At 42.0% G+C, this 21,852-nt stretch overlaps 1 protein-coding gene across 1 annotated transcript in view; it reads left to right on the top strand.

Annotated features, from left to right (window-relative positions):
- The window catches only part of WDR70 (WD repeat domain 70), a 455,634-nt gene that overhangs the window by 354,958 nt on the left and 78,824 nt on the right, over positions 1-21,852 (top strand). Inside the window, exons 14-15 of the mRNA XM_073621458.1 lie at positions 4,156-4,256; positions 14,627-14,706. Coding sequence (XP_073477559.1) covers positions 4,156-4,256; positions 14,627-14,706 — 181 coding nt within the window. The remainder of the gene's footprint in view (positions 1-4,155; positions 4,257-14,626; positions 14,707-21,852) is intronic.

Below are 21,852 nucleotides of genomic sequence, written 5' to 3' on the forward strand. Positions count from 1 at the left end.
TGCTATCGGCATTAATTACGTCTGACAAGATTTCCTGACACCAAAGGGAAAATGGTGACAGGGGAGGGATCGCCAGCTGTTTGACAGCCTCAGCTCTGCTGATGTGTGAAAGGGGGGTGTCTCTCCCTTCCCCTTGTCCACCCTCCCCTCCCCTCCCCTACCTTCCCCTCCCCTCCCCTACCTTCCCCTCCCCTCCCCTACCTTCCCCTCCCCTACCTTCCCCTCCCCTCCCCTACCTTCCCCTCCCCTCCCTTACCTTCCCCTCCCCTCCCCTACATTCTCCTCCCCTCCCCTACATTCTCCTCCCTTCCCCTCCCCTCCCCTACCTTCTCCTCTCCTTCCCCTCCCCTCCAATCAGTTGTCAGAGCTCTCCTCACTGAGCTCTGCAGGGTGTAACGTCAGCTCTCTGCCCCCTTTTTTTCTAAACTCTCAGACCAGCTTTTTAAAATTCAGCACTTTGAATGGATGTAGAGAAGAAAGGGCTGCAGGTAGACGGGTACAACTTATGTAGAAGGATTCTTCTCACCTCTGTGTATCACTTGAGGCCAGTCACTTGACTGAGTATATGTAAGGGTTTACAATCACTTTCAGGTAGACTTTTATACATTACATTACTTTTGTCAAGCTAGGACCAATAGGAGGGACACATCATAAATTTGACAAACATTCACGGACCAAAAAAATGTGTTTTATTAATGAACTCATAAAATAGAAGTTAATTAATATGTTTTACTTGCTTTTTTTGTAGTCAGCATGGTATGATTCAGAACAACAGAGAAAGATATTCAGTAAAACAAAGCAAAGAAATTCCAAATAAAGGTCAAACAAAAATACATTCAGTCTGCACCTTTCTCATCAGAGTCCCCATCAGAATACCTCCTTATATCCGGTTCCCCATCAGAGCCCCCATACATCAGAGTTAACGTTAGAGGCCCCCTTATATCAGAGCTCACATAAAGGGTCCCCCCTTACATCAACTTCCCTCTTGCTTTAAAATCCCCATCAGAGTCCTTTATCTTACAGCATGGTTGTAGCAGCAGGGTGTGAGCTGGGAGGTATTTCAGGTCTTGAGGGAAGATGTGATTTCCTCCTGGAAATTCTGGGGCAATCATGTGATTGGTTGCTAGGATGCCAGCAGACCTAGCAACCAAGGAGAGGAAAAATGAGCAGGCAGGGGGAGCCTGTTCTGGAGATGTGTGTGGGTAGTAGAAGTGGACCTCTGCTGGCCCAAAGTGAACCCTGAGACCCTGATCCTAGCTTCAAACTGTATAAAATCTTGTAGCAGGCTGTAGTCTGATGCCGCGTACACACGGTCGGACTTTTCGTCTACAAAAGTCCGACGGACTAAAGCTGGCTGACAATCCGATCATGTGTGGGCTTCCCCGGACTTTCAGCGGACTTTTCCAGCCTCAAATCTGACGGATTTTAGATTTGAAACATGCTTCAAATCTTTACGTCGTAACTACGCCGGACCCAGAAATCCGCTCGACTGTATGCTAGTCCGACGGACAAAAACCGACGCTAGGGCAGCTATTGGCTACTGGCTATCAACTTCCTTATTTTAGTCCGGTGTACGTCATCATGTACGAATCCGTTGGACTTTTGTGTGATCGTATGTAGGCAAGTCCGTTCATAAGAAAGTCTGCCGCAAGTCCGACAAAAGTCCGTCGAAAGTCTGTCGGACAGGCGGTCGGAATTTTGGAGACGAAAAGTCCGACCGTGTGTACGCGGCATTAAGGCCCCTGCTGTAGAATATTGTCATCTTCTAGATGACAAAGGCATCATACATCTTTGTAATTCCTCCACAGCTGTTTTTCAGCAGCAGGATGGCCAGCACTAAGCTTGAACCTGGAGTCTCCAAGTCTTTTTTGCCAAGCTGACCTTTTCTTTTGGTGCAGTTATTCTGTAGATGAATAGTCATATATAATTTACTGGAGTCCTATCATCACGCCCACATCTGTTCTTTCCTGAGCTTGTAATAATTAATGCCGGGCACACTTCTTAAAATATTCTTGGCACCACACATTGGAATCTTCATTTCACTGAAAAGGTTACTTTATATTTTATGATATTACTAAGGATATGTGCATGGCATATGCTGGCCACTCTTCCAGTGGAATCTTGGGAACCCGTAACTGCTTTGATGGGAGAGTTTTAACAATTTGTCTCAGTTGCTAGGAGTGGTTGGAGTGTAATAATAATGTAACAGCCAGTGTTGCCTGATTTGTTATATTTGGACTCTCAAGTTTCTTGATTCTAGATATGTTTGCTTAACAGCAGAAAGTATTCACTAAAGCTGTTTTGGCAAGATATTAAAGCGAACCTGCCCGGAGTGTATTAAACGGTCACTGATAGTCGGTTGCAAATACTATATGGTACTTCATTGCAGGGTAGATTGTACTGCTGCAAACCCTGAGAGTCTTCACCCTTGGACATGTGCTATCTTCTCATTGCAGTATGGAGGGGACACAAGGCCCGCTTCCACTGTGTGTAATGAGTTCTCTATTGGTCACTGCTACTAATGCTCTGCATAGAAGGCTAAGTTGAACAAATCCAGGGCATAAACTCACACAGGAAGTAAAGGTAATATCCCCAACAGTGGAACCTGAATGAAGATTGTACAAAAAGCCAACACGTTTTGCTGCTTGAAAGATAGGGAACAATGTATGCTGACTTGATGAGGAAGGGATATTTTAATATCAAAGACTTTAGTCTAACAGGCTGTTTGTCAGCAGTTGGTTGGGGCAGCCCTAACCTGCTGCTGACAAATAGCCTGCTAAACTAAATTCTTCTCTGATGAAAGGGCAAGGCTCCAGCCCCCAAAACGTGTTGGATTTGTATACCATCTTCCTTCAGATTTTATATTGGAATAAATCTGTATCTGGACTATTTAGCATAAGTGTGGTGCTTCAGTTCCATAGTTGCTCATTTCTGTCGCAGTCTAATACTGGGTACACATGGGCTGAAAATTGACCAAAAACGGTCAATTCGGCAGGAACCGGGCAACTTTCATCCTGTGTGTACAGCTCCCTATCCCACAGAGCTTCTGTTGAATGGCATCTAATCGGCATCCAGCCAGTGCCGATCAGAGTTCTCGTGGGGGGGGGGGTTGGGGCTAGGTGCTCCCCCAGTTGGAACACAATAGGCACAGCAGGGCATATCGCTGTACTAATATCACTTGTTTGGTTTTTTATTAAGCCCGCTGGGTTTTATAGTGTGTACCAGGCTTAATGGTGACGCTGAAAGTCCTTGGGCATGCAAGTGCCACCTTTGCACTGTCCAGATGTTGAGGATCCAATGGCAATAAGAGTACTTTTTGTGATCCAGCGCCATCAACCCACTCTCTGCAATTATAACAGAGGTCCTAACCATTCCCGGTTCTACTATCTTTGGGCCCATTGGGGAGTTTTTTCCTCACTTCCAATCTCTCTAACCTCAGAGAAAGTAAAGGGAAAGCAATTCAAATGTGACAAATATTCTAACCCTATCACAATATATACAAAAAACAGAAAGATTTGGCTGCAGTTCAGCTTTAATGTACTTTAAATGAGGACATGTTTCTTTTACTTCCAGAAACGTTGATAGCTTTTGGTCTTTGTTGGAGAATAACACAGCAATTTATAGTTTAAAGAAAACATGTTTATTCTTTTGTTTTAGTTTAGGGTTAAGGGGAAAAATCCCAAATTTTAGTTGTCAACAGGTCTGTAATATTGGGGAAATCCTTTATTGGGGATAATTGTTCCAGTGGAAACTGTTGAAGAGGAGATTTCCCTTGCTTTGGTAAGATTTCCTCTTGTTCTTGTTGACTATGGGACAGGAAATTAAAGTTGAGTCCTCCACACTGCAAGGGTAACTGCTTGGTTTGCCTGGGGTATGATGAATAAGGTGATGTTTGCCATATTCCCACTTCCACAGGCTTCCTTCATAGTGCACATCTGGTCCCTGAGACTGCTCTCCTTTGCTGTCCATCTGGTCATAGCTTTCTAATGTCATCCTGTACAATGCAGGACCATCATAGGGATTACAGCACTGGAGCTTACACCTCAAAAAATAAGTCTGCAGTGGTTCTTAATGACTTTTATGAGGATTTAATTCTCACGTCAGCACTGTTGTACGAATGGTTCATAAACACCGTATTCCTTTTTTTTATTACAGAGTGTTATTCGATGCCTGTGGCATCCCAAGCTCAATCAGATAATGGTGGGAACCGGGAACGGACTTGCAAAAGTATATTACGATCCAGTAAAGAGTCAAAGGTAAGGCTTTTTTTTTTTTTTTTTTACAGGATTTCTGCTTTCTGAGTTCATGTCCAGAAAATTACCTTGTTTTATAGTGTGGACAGACAATGAAGAGATCATCTTTACCAAGAAACACACAGGCCTTTATTTAAAAGGGAATTATAGTTTAATTACAGGGTCAATCCACCCAGATTCGCACACCTGTCATTTCAGTAAAGAGGGATTCACACTCTGCTTGCTGGACCTCCTGTTTATTTTCTATTATAAAACAGGAGTAGAAAGCCTTTTGAGCATCCTTGTAACAAGAAACTTAAGCTGGGTACACACGATGAGATTATCGGACGAATGATCGTTCGGTTTTTTTTTTTTGCATGCCAATCTCAGATCGAACCCAAAGAGTTTACTAAAGTCACGAAAATTCTCGTATGACAGAATAAAAAGTGATGTTGGAGCATATTTGTATTGAATTTTTGAACGATTGATTAAACGAAAATCGTACAATCTGGCACCGTGCAAATTTTTTTTTTGTGCATGTCCGATCGGATAATATCGGATGAACTGTTCTGATCGGCTTTCGAAAGCTCTGTACTAACGATCCGATTATCGCACGATCGCTCCGAAAACTGTATTTTTTTTAACGATTTTCTGATGGGGCTTTAAAGCGGAGTTCCACACAAAAATGGAACTTCCGCTTTTCGGAACCCTCCCCCCCTCCAGTGTCACATTTGGCACCTTTCAGGGGGGAGGGGGGTGCAGATACCTGTCTAAGACAGGTATTTGCACCCACTTCAGGCATAGACTCCCATGGGAGTGTACGCCTCTTCCCGTCCCCACCACGCTGTCCCCTGGGAACACACAGCTCCCAGGAGAGAGCGGAGACCACTTGGGACGCGCAGCGCGACTCGCGCATGCGCAGTAGGGAACCGGGAAGTGAAGCCGCAACACTTCACTTCCTGATTCCCTCACCTAGGATGGCGGCGGCAGCTGCCGAGAACCGAGCGGGTTCTCGGCGTCCCCTGCCGACATCGCTGGACCCTGGGACAGGTAAGTGGCCATGTATTAAAAGTCAGCAGCTGCAGTATTTGTAGCTGCTGGCTTTTAATATTTTTTTTTTTTTTGGCGGTGTGGGTGAACCCCCGCTTTAAAGTAAATCTGCCCTGGCCTTAAACTCTTCAAAGGTTTCATTGGTGCAAAAACATTGTGGGGTCTACCTGTGTTAGTCTTTTTATGGATCCCTATGTCCCTGTGGGAAGACCCCTATATCCTAGGCCCAGGCTGGATATGTGGTCTTGAAGTTTGCCCCCAGTAGATTTTAAGCCACACCACCGCCTGGAGCCACGTTCCACTCCGTGAAGAAAGAAAAGCCAGAGCTTCTACTAACTATTGAGATTCTGGCATTTGGCAGTTGAATGACCAGGATGGGGATTGGTGCCAGGAGGGGACAGGCTTAATCACAACTTGGGCAGATGTCAATGCCCTATGTACATGCTAGATGTGTCACAGGGACGTTGGGTTTTGAGGACTAATGCAGTTACCCGTAGCATCAGAAGCTGTCTGCACTTTTGCACTCTTTTTACCTTAGAAATGTTTAGGCTAAATCAAGTCCCCTTTAAAGCAGATCTTCACTGCATCTGAGCACCACAAATCAAAAACATTATTTAATTCGTTTTCAATATTCAAAGCAAACTCTCCCATCCATCCATGTCCTTGTGCTTTATTATGTTAAGAAATCACCTAAACAACCCCCTAACATTTCTGGCATCTTGAGTAAGGGCAAATGATTCCTGTAGCATTTGCTTCCTAAAATTCATCTACCCTTAGCTCAAGCATGCATTTGTTTCTTCAGATGTGGCGACCCGTCAGCTTTAGTAACGGAAGTGACGTTTTGTCGCCGCCATCTTGCTACACCCCGGACTCGTCCACAGTAAGGATAGACTGAGAAGGGGGAAAGCGAACAACTTGTTACACCCACCGGAGTTTTGCATTTCACAGTTATTTTTAACAGTAAACGGAGCTTATAAGGTAAAATGCAGTATATAGAAATCTGACGGGCTGTTTAAATGTTGAATTTTAAAAGCAGAGATTTCTAAATACTGTATTTCACCAAATATGCTCCGTATACTGTTAAAAATAAGTGTGAAATGCAAAACTCCGGTGGGTGTAACAAGTTGTCCGTTTGCCCCCTTCGCGGTGTATCCTTACTGTGGAGGAGTGCAGGGTGTAGCAAGATGGCAGCGGCGGAACGTCACTTCTGTTACAAATTCTGATGGGTCACCAAATCTGATGAAACACAGGCAGGAGAGTGTGCTTAGCTGAGAAAACCCCTCCTCCTGCTCTCCTCCCCTATTCCCCTCCTGTGGACTCCTTGGATGTATGACATCATTTGCCCAGATAAGAAACCAAGAAATAACTGAAGAAATGGTAAAAAAAAAATTAAAAGTATATATAATGTGCTTTACTAATGCTAGCAGCACGAGGATTCAAAATAATTAATGTTGACTAGAAGAGTGAAGTTCCACTTTAAGGTCAATATGTGGTTAAAGCGGTTGTATACCGCTGGGCTTCTTTTTTTTTTTTTTATTTCCCCTGCCACGATGTCAGCGCTGCAGGGGCTCCCATCTTCACCCGGCTTGCTTCCGGGTTCGCGAGCTCCGGCTCTGTGACTGGCCAGAGCTGCGATGACATCACAGTACAGGGTTCTGAAGGAACAGCACGGGTGGCTGTTCCTTCAGAGTACATGCACCAGTGATTTCACTTGCTGCCTGTAATGTAAATATCTCCTAAATGGAGCACATTTAGGAGATATTTACACCACCTATAGCCTTATTTTAGGCTTATCTATAGGTAAAAGTCTGTAAAGGAAGTTTACTTCCTCTTTAAGTCAAAACAATAATTCTAAACATATCAGTCAGTAGCTGACAGAATAAGCTCAGTACATGCCTATTTCTACCGAAGGTTTTAACCTAGAGCTGCCAACTGACCCCTGACATCAATATGCTGATTTCATCTTGCACTAAATGTGGCCGTACATGGATCAAAATGCAGTGGGTATAGAAAAGAATACCCCCTCCCCCAATCGCATTTTGTTGCTTTGCAGCCTAACCTGTAATGCAGACAGACACCGTTTTTGTTTTATCCAGCTGTATTTACTCAACTTATAACATCCAACTGAAAGATATAAAACCGACATGTCAGAAAAAATGTAAAAAACTTCAAAAACAGAATCACTGAGTTGGAAAAAGGATCATCCCCCTCCTAAAAAATTACTTGTAAACTCAATCAGGTGCAGCTAAGCACCTTCTCAATGGCACTCAAAGCCAACTGACATTCAACTGTGATCAGCTGTAGTCATTTTGATTAGCTCAACATGAAAAGCGCTTTCCTGGAGAATTTCAGTCCCTGGTAGTGCAAATGAAGCGAAAAATCAACTGTGGCCCACCACCCAAACGCCAAAGGCTCGTAGACCCTTTATGGTGTATCCATTGAGATAAAATTATATTTATTTGAATTACTACGCCAAGATATATTTGATTTGTCCAAAAGGTAACACTAGAAGGAATCTGGTCCTAATAATGCAAGAACTCGATGTCCATATTGCAAGAATCATTTTTAAACTCCTTTAAAAAAGACAAAACTGAGCACAAAGTGGAGGCCATGTATCAGAAATCACCTTTAATAGTTTTTATTTTTCTACACTGGAAAAGCCTGCAAATGCCTGTTAACCACTTACGAACCACCCGCCAAAAAAAATTTTTTTTAAACGTGTCCTGTCCCGACGAGCTCTCGTGCAGAAGCGAACACATACATGAGTAGCGCCCGCATATGAAAATGGTGTTCAAGCCACACATGTGAGGTATCACCGCGATCGGTAGAGCGAGAGCAATAATTCTAGCCCTAGACCTCTTCTGTAACTTAAAACATGCAACCTGTAGAATTTTTTAAACGTCGCCTATTGAGATTTTTAAGGGTAAAAGTTTGTCGCCATTCCGCGAGCGGGCGCAATTTTGAAGCGTGACATGTTGGGTATCCATTTACTCGGCTTAACATTATCTTTTACAATATAAAAAAACATTGGGCTAACTTTACTGTTGTCTTATTTTTTAATTCAAAAAAGTGTATTTTTTTCCCAAAAAAAAGTGTGCTTGTAAGACCGCTGCGCAAATATGGTGTGACAGAAAGTATTGCAACGACCCCATTTTTTTTCTCTAGGGTGTAAGAAAAAAAATGTATAATGTTTGGGGGTTCTAAGTAATTTTCTACCAAAAAATACTGTTTTTAACTTGTAAACAACAAATCTCAGAAAGAGGCTCGGTCCTTAAGTGGTTAAGCAAAGAAGCTTTTTCACTGAAAGCTCTGTAAACATTTTGTATTGCCACTTATTGATATGAGTCTATAAAATGCCAAAACTATAAAAGAAAGGTTTTTTTTTTTTGTTTTTGTTTTTATTGCTAACCCTGTCATTTAGACCACTGTAAAATGGCTTAACCTGAAAGTGACTGATGACTTTCATTGTGATCCATGACTAAGAACCACTTCATGGGGTCGTGGTCTGAGGTCACCGCTCAATCTACAAATTAAACAGATCTAAAGCAGACCACAGACTTCAGATACCATGCATGCACAATCCAGCTCCTGAAGGATCTTTCTTAAAATAAAAAAGATTGATGTGCATACATGTTTGCAAAAGGTGCACGTCGGCCTGTGGAGGAAGGAAGGGGATTGCTCTGCAGTAATAACACCTGTGTAGGCCTACCTTGGGAAAAAACATAGCAATCGGCTGTCAAAATTCAATTCAGCTCAGGAGATGTCTGCCGCAGTCATATGAGTACCGTATTTTTCACTTTAACCACTTGCCGGAAGGTTTACCCCCCTTCATGACTAGCCTTTTTTTGCAACATGGCACTGCGTTACTTTAACTGACAATTGTGCTGTCATGCAACGCTTTACCCAAAAAAAATAGAAAATATTTTTTTTCCCACAAATGGAGCTTTCTTTTGGTGGTATTTGATCACCACTGTGTTCTTTATTTTTTTGCGCTATAAACACAAAAAGACTGACAATTTTGAGAAAAAAACTTATATTTTTTTACTTTCTGCTATAAAACATCCAATAAAAAATAAAAAAAATCTAATTTCTTCATAAATTTAGGCCAATATGTATTCTGCTACATGTTTTTGGTATGGGGAAATATACTGGAATTTTTATTTTATTATTTTTTTTGTACTAGTAATGGCGGTAATCAGCAACTTATAGTGGGACTGTGATATTGTGGTGGGCAATCTGACACTTTTGACAGTTTGCGGGAACCAGTGACACTTAGGCCCCTTTCACACGATCGGACCGTTCAGGTCCGCCTGTCAGTTTTGACGGCGGACCTGAACGGGCGCTCCATGTTAGTCTATGGAGCGTCGGATGTCAGCGGAGACATGTCCGCTGACATCCGACCCGGTCCGATCCGCTAAAAGCAGAGGGATGGCCCTACGTCCAGGTCCGTCACTGGCGGATCAGATCGGGTGAGATCTGATGAAAACGGACACGCTGTCCGTTTTCATCCGATCCCTCCATAGGCGGCATGGTGAGCAGAGAGGGACCTGTCATCCGCCGGCTCAGCGGAGATCAACGGACTAATCTCCGGCTGAGCCGGCGGACCGAGGCGGGCTCCGTGGAAACGGAGTCCGCCTCGTGTGAAAGGGGCCTAATAGTGATCAGTGTTAAAAATATGCATCGTCACTGTACTAATGACACTGTTTGGGGAGGGGTTAAACATCTAGGGTGATCTAAGGGTTAACTGTATGCCTAGCCAGTGTTTGTGTTTAGTATGTGTGCTGCTTTTACTAGGAGAAGAGATGGGTTTTAGTTCCTGCTTTGCAGGAACACAGAATCCATCCCTTTCCCCCTGTCAGAACAGAACATAGCCAGATGTCCGTTCTGAGTCCCTGCCTGGTGATTGGCGGGTGCCAGCAGACATTGAGTGCCTGACACCCGCAGATCAGCTTCTGGTGTAAATAATCACAGCAGAAGTGGCACGCCTGCAGCACACACATCCCCCCCCCGCAGGCGGAAGTGCAGAATCAGGTGTGTAAGTGTGTGTATGTATATATATATATATATATGTATATATATATATATTATACGTGATCCGGCGCACAGCAGCTGCCGCCCTCTAGCATTCAACTGCAATAGGGCAGTCACCAAGTGGTTAAATGCCTGAGATCAAGAAAATATTTTACGTCTGTTGGTACTTGAGAGAGTCCCTGGCAGGTCGAAAAACAAATTACAGTATAATCCTCGTTCATCTTTACACCATATTAGTGAAGACAGAACCTTCCCAATTTCATTTGAGGTTTGCAGCTAAAGTAGAAGTCAGATTACCCCAACACAGTTTGTACTACCAAATCAAACTTCTGCAGCATTTTCTGAAGGAAAAGTCAAGGAAGTTGAAACCCCCTTTAATGACCATGTCAGCAGCACAGGAAGCTATCATGCAGAGATGTTACCGGTGGATTGACTAAGAAATAGATTAAGCCAATGACAATTGAAACAAAGCTACTTCCAAATAAATACAGAATTTAGTTAGTTCCTTCATAAGATCACATTATAACTTAGATTTGAACTTAATTTATGTCACTTCTCCATCTGGTATGCTCATTGGACAATGAAGCAGCATCATCACCTCTCTTCAGTGAGCGACTAGGTCACCTGGGAAGCTTACTGGTTGTTTAGTATGGTAGAGGTGTGTGAATCACAGAAATAAAAATCCTTTGCAAGGCAAAACAGCTAAGGTACTTTTTTCATTTGGCTCCATGCATTTTGCCATTTTGTGGCACTATAATCGACTTTCACAAGCTAGGGCAGCACAGTGGCTAAGTGGTTAGCTCTTTTACCTAGCAGCACTAGGGTCATCTGTTCAAATCCTAACCTTGACACTACCTGCATGGAGTTTGCATGTTCTTCATGTGCCTGCGTGGGTTTCCTCTGGGTACTCTGGTTTCCTCCCACGCTCTAAAGACATGCTGTAAAGAGCCGTGTAAATTGAAAGCGCTGTATAAGTACCTGTAATAAATAAACAAAATAAGCAATATTCCACAAATTGCGGTAATGTCTATATTATCTGGCTCTTATTTTTGTATGCTTTAAAAGAGAGGGTTTGGGACTTTAAATGAGACATGAGTCTCCATCCCCTATGTATACATGAAAAGGAGGGTTTTTGGGACTTTGAATCAGGTGGGTAAGTGAGGCCAAGGGATCAGTCACCATTATACAAAATCATTTTATTGGTAGAATATGGCATGATAACATGATAAAGACCCAAATATGGGAATAGCAGTCACATAGTACATATAGAATGATTGATACATTGTGGACAAGGTAAAAGCCCCCAGGTGATGCAGGGCAAATGATCCTTATGAAATGGTAAAACCATTCTAGAATGCACATGATCACAAGACTTCTGAATAGAGACATACTAATGTATAAGACCTTTAAAAGGAATTGATTGGTGCATATCGTAGGTCTGACGCGTTTTGTGTTTCGAACACTCTTCAGAGGCGGTTTGCACCAAAGTCTAAAAAAGAATATATATCCATCAATAAAGCTCAATGTGCATTATTTAAGGGGGGGGGGGGGGGGGTATACATGTAAGGGAAGATAGCTGTCCACTCCTCCCAAATGCTTACTCACATGCCAGTAGGGTATAGACCCCATGAGGTCAATGGCTGCAGGCCATCAAAGAATGTATGCTAGGCCAGTGATGGCAAACCTTGGTGCTTCAGATGTTTTAGAACTGCATTTCCCATGATGCTCATGCACTCTGCAGTGTAGTTGAGAATCATGGGAAATGTAGTTTCAAAACAACTGGGGTGCAAAGGTTCACCATCACTGCGCTAGATTATCAGGGCTAGGCTATCACTTCTCATATTAAGGACTGGATACTAAAATTATGCCACTTTGAGGATGGAAAGCCTGATAGGTAGGTTACCTATATGACACTTCAGTTCAATATGCCACGTTACGGGACACTTAGATTCTTTTTTTGGGAGCCACAGCTTTTACAGACCTCTCCTCACCCTAAAAAGGGTAATTAAGTCTTGGGACATTCGATTGAGCATGTAGTAAGGTAGTAGGAGACCCTTATTGTTATTCATAACTATCCTGATAGTGGATTCCCTACTACTGTCACTCGAGAGCTTCTTTTTTTTTTTTTTTTTATATATAAAGGGGGACCTTGCACACTGTACCTGCATGTATCTATCATCCCATTCTATCTTCTTTTTTTTTTTTTCCTTTCTTCTTTTCTGTTTGCAGATTTCATTATTTTTTTTCTTTCCGCCTGTTGCTACAGAATTTTTCATATAGTGCACGTTCAGGAGTTTGGTCAATCCATTATGGATCACGTGCATGGAGAAGGATGAAGACCTCAGACCTCTTTGGGGCTCCATTGCTTGCTTTCCATTTTTTTCCATTGTCATCTTCTTGTAATGTGTATTTGATCTTATGGACTATGCCATGTTTGGATGGAGACCTGAATGTCTGCATCCTACTACCTTTCATTATCTCAATCAAAATGTATGTACATTTTTTCATCTAGTTATTTGGCTGGCGCTCCACATTTATACAAAAAATAAAAATGGCAGGAACAAAATAACCCAAACAAACATACAGGAGTATTTAGTATCTGACCCATCAAACTCAATAACTATTTCCTTTAAGCTCCGCTGCCTAGGTAACTCAATTTTCTGGTTGGAAGTGCAGTCATTTATGTGTACGCCAGCAACCTCAGCAATACCTCTGCTTCTAACGACCTTTTCCTACTGATGAGAAACGGCTTGGCTTCTGTGAATATTCCAACATTGTACAGCTTTATGTTGCTTATATGTTGTAATTATTGTGGGATAAACTCGTTTTTATTGCACAATAAAGTATCTAATATTACAATGTAAGAATGGAGAAGACCGGATAGTAATTTAAATGATTACATGGTTCACTGTGGAGCATAAAGATGTTATATGCACGTTAAACACCATAATAAAACAAGTATGATTAAGTGGCTTTAAAGAACTCTCTTCCTCAAATACATAAAAACATTACTTTGGCAGTGACAGAGAGCTTAAGCTTTGCTTAAAGAGACCCTGTCACCATCTCAAACAGCAATTGAGTACATCGGGGAATACCTTACGGAGTAAAAAAAATTATGCTTTTTCGGAAGTTCAGAAAAAAAAAAGCCAACTCGCTAGTCATGCATTTACTTTATCTGAATACGGTTTATTTTCTCTGCTATGGAAAGAAGAAAAAACAACTCCCTAGCGGGACATTAAAGGCCCGTAGATAAATATCAATCCGTAGTTTAGTATAGATTAAAAGAGAATATTTGTAAAATCTCAAATACAAATTTTATTTAACAAAATTAGGGGGTTGTTTCTTCTTTTTTCTATTGTATTTGGGATGATGGCCTAATCTACAGTTTGACTGTATCCTTCTTTCCAGTATATTTTCTCTGCTATAGCCACCATTTCACATGAAATCGTCACTTCCGGGAGTGTCAGATAACTCTAGCACCCCCTGCTTATGCCCCTCTCTCCACGTCACTACTCTGTCTCTTTGCTCCCTGCACAGTCTTTTGCTAGGCTGCATGCGAAGCGCACACTGCGCATTGGCGCCAAGATTCAGTAAAGGATCTTTGAATGTATGAATGGACAGGCACCAAGACTACAAAATTAACACACATTTATCTTGATATAATAATCACTCTTTTTAGAAGTGCCTTTACTTCCTTCCTGTACAGTACCTACATAAACTCAATGTTATCACCCTAGGACAGGTAATTTGTTAGTAGTACACAACAGCTCTCCCTCTCATCTTTTCTATAACATTGGGGGACGTGTTCTGTAGTTCAGAGGAAGTTATAGTCGCTAGCAATAATCAATGTATTCTCCCGGCAGGAACGGCACCCCACTAGGGTAACACAGTAGCTTTGCGGGAGGGATTCCACCATCTCCTAGATTGTAAGCTCTAAAAAACAGGGCCCTCTGATTCTTCCTGTAATAAATTATGTTGTAACTGTTATGTCTGTACTGACTGTTTTAAAACTGTTGGCTCTATATAAATCCTGTATAACACTGACTGTGTCGATGGGGGAATTGTGCAATTTTCTTACCTGCAACCTGTGGTTGCAAGAAAGAAAATCACACTATCTATGGCCTGCCTTAAACTTTCCTTCTTGTTTGGTTGCGTGTCCTCTTCAGGGACCCTACAGTAAATAGTTTATCAGTTACTTGCATTATTTGTGCAGAAGCATAGATCAGTTACTGAAAATTGGTTTTATTTTTCTTGCATTTTCTATGTGTTATCACATTTGTTAACATTTGTTTTATTGTTTTTTGTTTAACCAGGGGAGCAAAATTGTGCGTGGTTAAGACACAAAGGAAAGCACGTCAAGCTGGGACTCTTACCCAGGATTACATTATCACCCGTGAGTATTTATTTGCAGTATGTGCAGTTTCTCACAAAAGTGAGTACACCCCTCACATTTTTGTAAATATTTTATTATATCTTTTCATGTGACAACAGTGAAGAAATGACACTTTGCTACAATGTAAAGTAGTGAGTGTACAGATTGTATAACAGTGTAAATTTTCTGTCCCCTCAAAATAACTCGGCACACAGCCATTAATTCCATAAACCGCTGGCAACTAAAGTGAGTACACCCCTAAGTGAAAATTTTCATATTGGGTCCAATTAGCCATTTTCCCTCCAAGTTGTCATGTGACTCGTTAGTGTTACAAGGTCTCAGGTGTGAATGGGGAGCAGGTGTGTTAAATTTGGTGTTATCGCTCTCATTCTCTCATACTGGTCACTGGAAGTTCAACATGGCACCTCATGGCAAAGAACTCTGAGGATCTGAAAAAAAAAAGAATTGTTGCTCTACATAAAGATGGTCTAGGCTATAAGAAGATTGCCTAGACCCTGAAACTGAGCTGCAGCACGGTGGCCAAGACCATACAGCGGTTTAACAGGACAGGTTCCACTCAGAGGAGGCCTCGCCAAAGCAGTTGAGTGCACGTGCTCAGCATCGTATCCAGAGGTTGTCTTTGGGAAATAGACATATGAGTGCTGCCAGCATTGCTGTAGAGGTTGAAGGGGTGGGGGGTCAGCCTGTCAGTGCTCAGTCCATATGCCACACACTGCATCAAATTGGTCTGCATGACTGTCGTCCCAGAAGGAAGCCTCTTCTAAAGACGATGCACAAGAAAGCCTGCAGTTTGCTGAAGACAAGCAGACTAAGGACATGGACTACTGAAACCATGTCCTGTGGTCTGATGAGACCAAGATAAACCTATTTGGTTCAGATGGTGTCAAGCGTGTGTGGGGGCAACCAGGTGAGGAGTACAAAGACAAGTGTGTCTTGTCTACAGTAAAGCATGGTGATGGGAGTGTCATGGTCTGGGGTTGCATGAGTGCTGCCGGCACTGGGGAGCTACAGTTCATTGAGGGAACCATGAATGCCAACATGTACTGTGACATACTGAAGCAGAGCATGATCCCCTCCCTTCAGAGACTGGGCCGCAAGGCAGTATTCCAACATAATGACCCCAAACACACCTCCAAGACAACCACTGCCTTGCTAAAGAAGCTGAGGGTAAAGGTGATGGACTGGCCAAGCATGTCTCCAAACCTAAACCCTATTAAGCATCTGTGGGGCATGCTCAAACGGATAGTGGATGAATACAAGGTCTCTTAACATCCACCAGCTCCGTGATGTCGTCATGGAGGAGTGGAAGAGGACTCCAGTGGCAACCTGTGAAGCTCTGGTGATCTCCATGCCCAAGAGGGTTAAGGCAGTGCTGGAAAATAATGGTGGTCACACAAAATATTGACGCTTTGGGCCCAATTTGGACATTTTCACCTAGGGGTGTACTCACTTTTGTTGCCAGTGGTTTAGGCATTAATAGCTGTGTGTTGAGTTATTTTGAGGGGACAGCAAATTTACACTGTTATACAAGCTGTACACTCACTACTTTACATTGTAGCAAAGTGTCATTTCTTCAGTGTTGTCACATGAAAAGATATAATAAAATATTTACAAAAATGTGAGGGGTGTACTTACTTTTGTGAGATACTGTATGTATTTATTTGGACTAGCGTTTTAATATTTAAAAGAAAAATAAGGACCATTGAAAAGTAGTACCCTATGGCAACCATGATATGAATAGAATATGAAAAATCTGTTTTTTTTTTTTATTGGTTGCTATAACTTAATACACAGTAGTACATGTAGCTATATTAAACTTTCAGATGTAAAAGGAAGTATGTAAAGGACCCAGGCGGGGGTTTTCCACTTATTCCCTAGGGCAGGGATATGCAATTAGCGGACCTGCAACTGTTGCAGAACTACAAGTCCCATGAGGCATAGCAAGACTCTGAAAGCCACACGCATGACACCCATGGGGAGAGGCATGATGGGACTTGTAGTTTTGCAACAGCTGGAGGTCCGCTAATTGCATATCCCTGCCCTAGGGCAATGTTTCTTAACCATTTTCTTAGTAAAGGCACCCTTTAGAATTGGGCACAACAGTCTGAGGGCTCATTCATACCAGGAGGTGCATCCGGGCGTGCATGCTTTTTTTTTGCGCATTCCCACACATTGCATTTTTCAATGGGCCTATGAGCATGAAACATGTAAAAAAAAAGGTGCCAGCACAATTTTCAAAACCTTGCCACACCCAAAGGCATGGTACTGCAGTATGTTGTGTTTTAGCAGTACCATTTTCTAGATCCGTAGGGGTCACCCACGTGCAACTTTAAAAGGCAACGCACTTTTGTGCGGTGCAGGAAAACACGCTATTTTGCATGCTTTTCCACACCACACCTGGTGTGAATAAGCCCTAAAACGTAGTTTGTGAGGCAGAGTTCAGTGGTCTGTAGGTTGTAGCGCAGAGCTTAGTAGTTTGTAAAGCAGAGATCAGTAGTTGTAACGCAAAGAACTCTCTGCTTTACAAACTTCTGCACTCTGCGTTAAAAACTACTGAGCTGTGTGTTACAAAATACTGAACTCTGAACAGAGCTCAATGGTACCAAACACAGAATTCACAGATCAGTAGTAACCAAATACAGTTTTTTATATATATACAGGTGCATCTCATAAAATTAGAATATCATCAAAAAGTTAATTTACTTCAGTAATTCAATTCAAAAGGTGAGACTCATATATTTTATATAGTTTTCTGGCCAATCAAGCACAGCGATACCATGATCATTAAACCAGGTATTGGTACTTTTGGCAGTGTGGGCAGGTGCCAAGTCCTGCTGGAAAATGAAATCAGCATCTCCATAAAGCTGGTCAGCAGAGGGAAGTATGAAATGCTCTGTAATTTCCTGGTAGAGGGCTGCGCTGACTTTGGACTTGATAAAACACAGTGGACCAACACCAGCAGATGACACATGGCTCCCCAAATCATCACTGACACTGGAAACTTCACACTAGACCTCATGCAACTTGGATTCTGTGCCTCTCCACCCTTCCTCCAGACTCTGGGACGTTGATTTCCAAATCAAATGCAAAATTTTCCACAGTCCCAGGCACTTTAAATGGTTTTTTCCTTTTTTTTTTTTAGTTCACTTTAGGCACCAGAAAATCACTGCTAATTTTTACAAACTTTTTTTTTTTCACATGTCCCACAGGGCAGTACCCAGACCCGTATGCCCAATAACTTGCATCTAAGCCCTCAAATGGGCACTTTAGATTTTTCCAGTTTAGGTCCCATAGCCTTTAATGGGGTTCGATATTTGGCTCCGAATTTTCGCAATGTTTGAGAGTTCTGGCGCAAACCGAACAGGGGTTGTTTGGCGCATCTCTACCCAGGAGCTCTTATGCAGCCCACCGACCAGCCCTTCTTGCTATGTCTTTCTCTCACACATATGCACTGTGTTGAATTATAAAGTATTTAACCACACTCTCACTTGCACAAGTGAACTAAATAACTCACAAAGTCCATTGAAGTTGTGTCAAATTAAACTAAATTCTGTGTCCTTTTCAAAAAATTCCAAATGTATCCACCAACACTAGGGTAATTCAACACCGACAGTGGCCATTAGTGTCTCTCTTCACCAACATACAAGCACACAGCCCACTTACCAGAACATTTTGACCCCATTACAAGCAGCCAAAAACAGCACTGGGTATCCAATTTAACTTGCGTTAATCTGCTGTAAAAAAAAGTAGCATCTCATGACAAGCCGTCAGTAGCAGCACTCCTGTGCCTTTAAACTCTCATGCCACAATATGTTCAAAAGGGGAGGTAAAAGAGAAGCCTCTCATAGTGCAGTAAATTCAGGTTTATTTAAAATAAATTTAAAAACACACAATGAGTAAGATGAATCACAGCATTCAAAACAACCCAGTAATGTCGGTTTGCGCTCAAACCTGCGTTCCAAGATGGCGGAATTGACACGTCATGTTGATCCCACCCTGGATATAGTTGACATTTTTTGAAAAGGACACTGTATTTAGTTGAATTTGACCGGACTTCACTGGACTTTGAGTTTTTTAGTTCACTTGTGCAAGTGAGAGCGCAGTTAATTCATTTATGATTCAACATTTTCAAGCTATGATTGGCTCCATAACGAGCAGCTCTGAAATGTATTTGTTGTAAGTAATCAATATTTTGTTTTGTTCACACATTACTCGTTAACTTCTCACATCTGCACAGGTGTAAGGTTATATGAACCTATTTATTGCTTATAACCGTATACACTGTGGCCTGTGCTAAACACAAAAGTGTGCCAACCCAGGGTCCCAGAAAGCATTAGAGCAGCAGCCCCAGAAAGTTGTGTGAGCTCACGACCCGTCCTTAGCAACCGATGACATCATTGGTTGACAGGACACCAACAGAAGTTTATGTAAGTTTACTAGGTAGCAGACCAGTACCAAGGTTTAAAAGAAAGAAAAAAAAAAAGGCTTAAGCCGGCAGTGAAGAATGTTTCTTTAAACTGCTTGTAAAACATGTAGTGCTGCAACCCAGTAAATTGAAAAAATCCCCTGAGCAAACAGGTGCACGATCCACAGTCACACAGCTCCATCAGTATAACCCAGATAGATGATCCGCAACTCTGTTTATTGCTCTTAAAAAAATCTTTACTTTATTCACTAATCTACAGTAACATAACCTTAGTACAGCAAGTTGATGTGTTTCATCCTTACACGTCCTTAGTCTTAAAGTAGTTGTAAACCTAGTTACACCACTTGTTCTTACAGGTAAGCCTATAAAAAGGCTTACCTGTAGGTACTGTAAATTTCTCCTAAACCTGCACAGTTTAGGAGATATTTACCATATACGCTTGCGCCGACGTCATCGGCGCATGCGCTGTGAAGAAACGGCCCTCTGTGCCGTTTCATCACTAGCAAGTGCCGTGACTGACGGCGCATGCGCGGGAGTGATGTCACACGGCTACGGCCAGTCACAGAGCCGGAGTCGGGGCCCCGGAAGGAAGAGGGGCGAAGATAGATGTGAGGACAACGCGGGCTTCGTTTGCAGGTAAGTGCTACGCGATGCATACTAGCCCATTATGCTTTAACTTTGCAGGGGAAAACAGAGAAAGTAAAACCCATCAGGGTTTACTTCCTCTTTAACTGAACTATGTTTCTTTAAACGATCTTTCTTGGTTTTGGCAGTTTTTTTATTCTTTTGTCATGACACCCCAGTGGAGAATCTCTATTGTCAGATATTGTAGATGGGCATCCTATTTTTGGTCCCCAAAGGGTCAGTCCACCCAAAAGTGAGACGTTCCTGCTGTAATTTTCCCCTCTTTCTTTGCACTTGGGAGTTAGGGTAATTCAGCTCTTCTTGCTTCATTTTCACCAGTATAAAATAAATTAAAAGCCCAACAAGAAGAGTAGAGCCCCTTATAATGGCCACAACAGATGTGCAGATCCAGGAACTCAAGCTCAAGCAAGGAGATCACATCCATAGTGCTCCTATAGTTATAGGAATGATGGATAGTTTTGATCTTCAGCATTCACAAAAAATTGAAATATCCGTTTTTAGATAGAGCAGTTATTTAACAACTCTGGCAAATTTGCATAAGGAAGACCATAAATAAAACCTTAGTATAGCACCTTATATGCCTGCCCACTGCGGGTGATACTCAGTAAGGTTTAATATGTTAACAACAATAAGCACAGTGATGACTGTCAGTGAGCATGTTAATCCTATACAGTGGGGAAAATAATGATTGAATCCCCTGCAGATTTTGTAAGTTTGCCCATTTACAAAGCAAAGGAAGGGTCTATAATTTGTATCATAGATGTATTTCAAATGATAGAGACAGAATATCAACCAAAAATCCAGAAAAGACACATGATATAAATGTTATAAATTGAGTTACAGGTCCGTGAGTAAAATAAGTATTTGATCCACTTAGAGAAATCCTTGTTGGCAAGCACAGAGGTCAGACGTTTCCTGTAGTTGGTTTCCAGGTTTGCATACATCTCAGGAGGGATTTTGATCCACTCTTCTTTACAGAGCTCCTCTAAATCCTTAATGTTTCTTGGCTGTCGCTTGGCAACTCGAAGTTTCAGCTCCCTACATACATTTTCTATAGGGTTAAGGTCTGGAGACTGGCTAGGCCATTCTATGGCCTTAATGTGCTTCTTCTTGAGCCACTCCTTTGTTGCCATGGCGGTATTTTTTGAGTCATTGTCATGCTGGAAGACCCACTTACAACCCATCTTCACTGTTCAGGCTGAGGGAAGAAGGTTCTCATTCAAGATTTTACAATACATGACCCTGTCCACTGGCCCCTCAATGCGGTAATGTTGACCTGTACCTTTAGCAGAAAAACAGCCCAAAGCATCATGTTTCCAACACTGTGCTTGACTGTAGGGATAGTGTTCTTAGGGTCATAGTCCTTATTTTTCTTCCTCCAAACACGGTGAGTTGGGTTAATGCCAAAGAGCTCCATGTTGGTCTCATTGGACGACATCATTTTCTCCTAATCCTTCTCTGAATCATTTAGATGTTCATTGGCAAACTTCAGACGGGCCTGTACATGTTAGAGTAAAAAATAGTTTGAATGGAAGAAAGAGATTCTGTGGACAGGTGTCTTTTATACACATAATGAATTGTTAGGAGCACCTTCTTAAATTGACAGGACTAATCTGTGTACCACATGAGCACATACTGTAGCCAGAATTATTGTTGGTTGGTAGGGGATCAAATACTTATTTTACTCACTAAACTGCAACTCAATTTATAAATATTGTATTGTTTTCTGGATTTTGTGGTTGATATTCTGTCTCTATCATTTAATATACACCTATGATAAAAATTATAGACCCTTCATTTCTTTCTAGATGGGCAAACTATCAAAATCTGTATACCAGAAGTGCCTTTTGAAGTGTTGAAGATGGCAACAGCCTAACTTGGCACTGGTACTGAAAAATTCATGATTATGCAGCAGTACTAGTGTGAACCTAGGCTTAAGCCCATGTGAATTCAGTGGCTACATGTTGTAATAGAGGGAATAATTTGATAAGTAGCAGTGTATGTTATTGTATTTTATATTATGTTTCTTTTCTGGACCAGGCTCATACAAACTGTGGAGGAGCTGCAATCTTTGC

The sequence above is a fragment of the Aquarana catesbeiana genome, linkage group LG01 (assembly GCF_042186555.1).
Source record: "Aquarana catesbeiana isolate 2022-GZ linkage group LG01, ASM4218655v1, whole genome shotgun sequence".
In the NCBI taxonomy this organism is placed as follows: domain Eukaryota; kingdom Metazoa; phylum Chordata; class Amphibia; order Anura; family Ranidae; genus Aquarana; species Aquarana catesbeiana.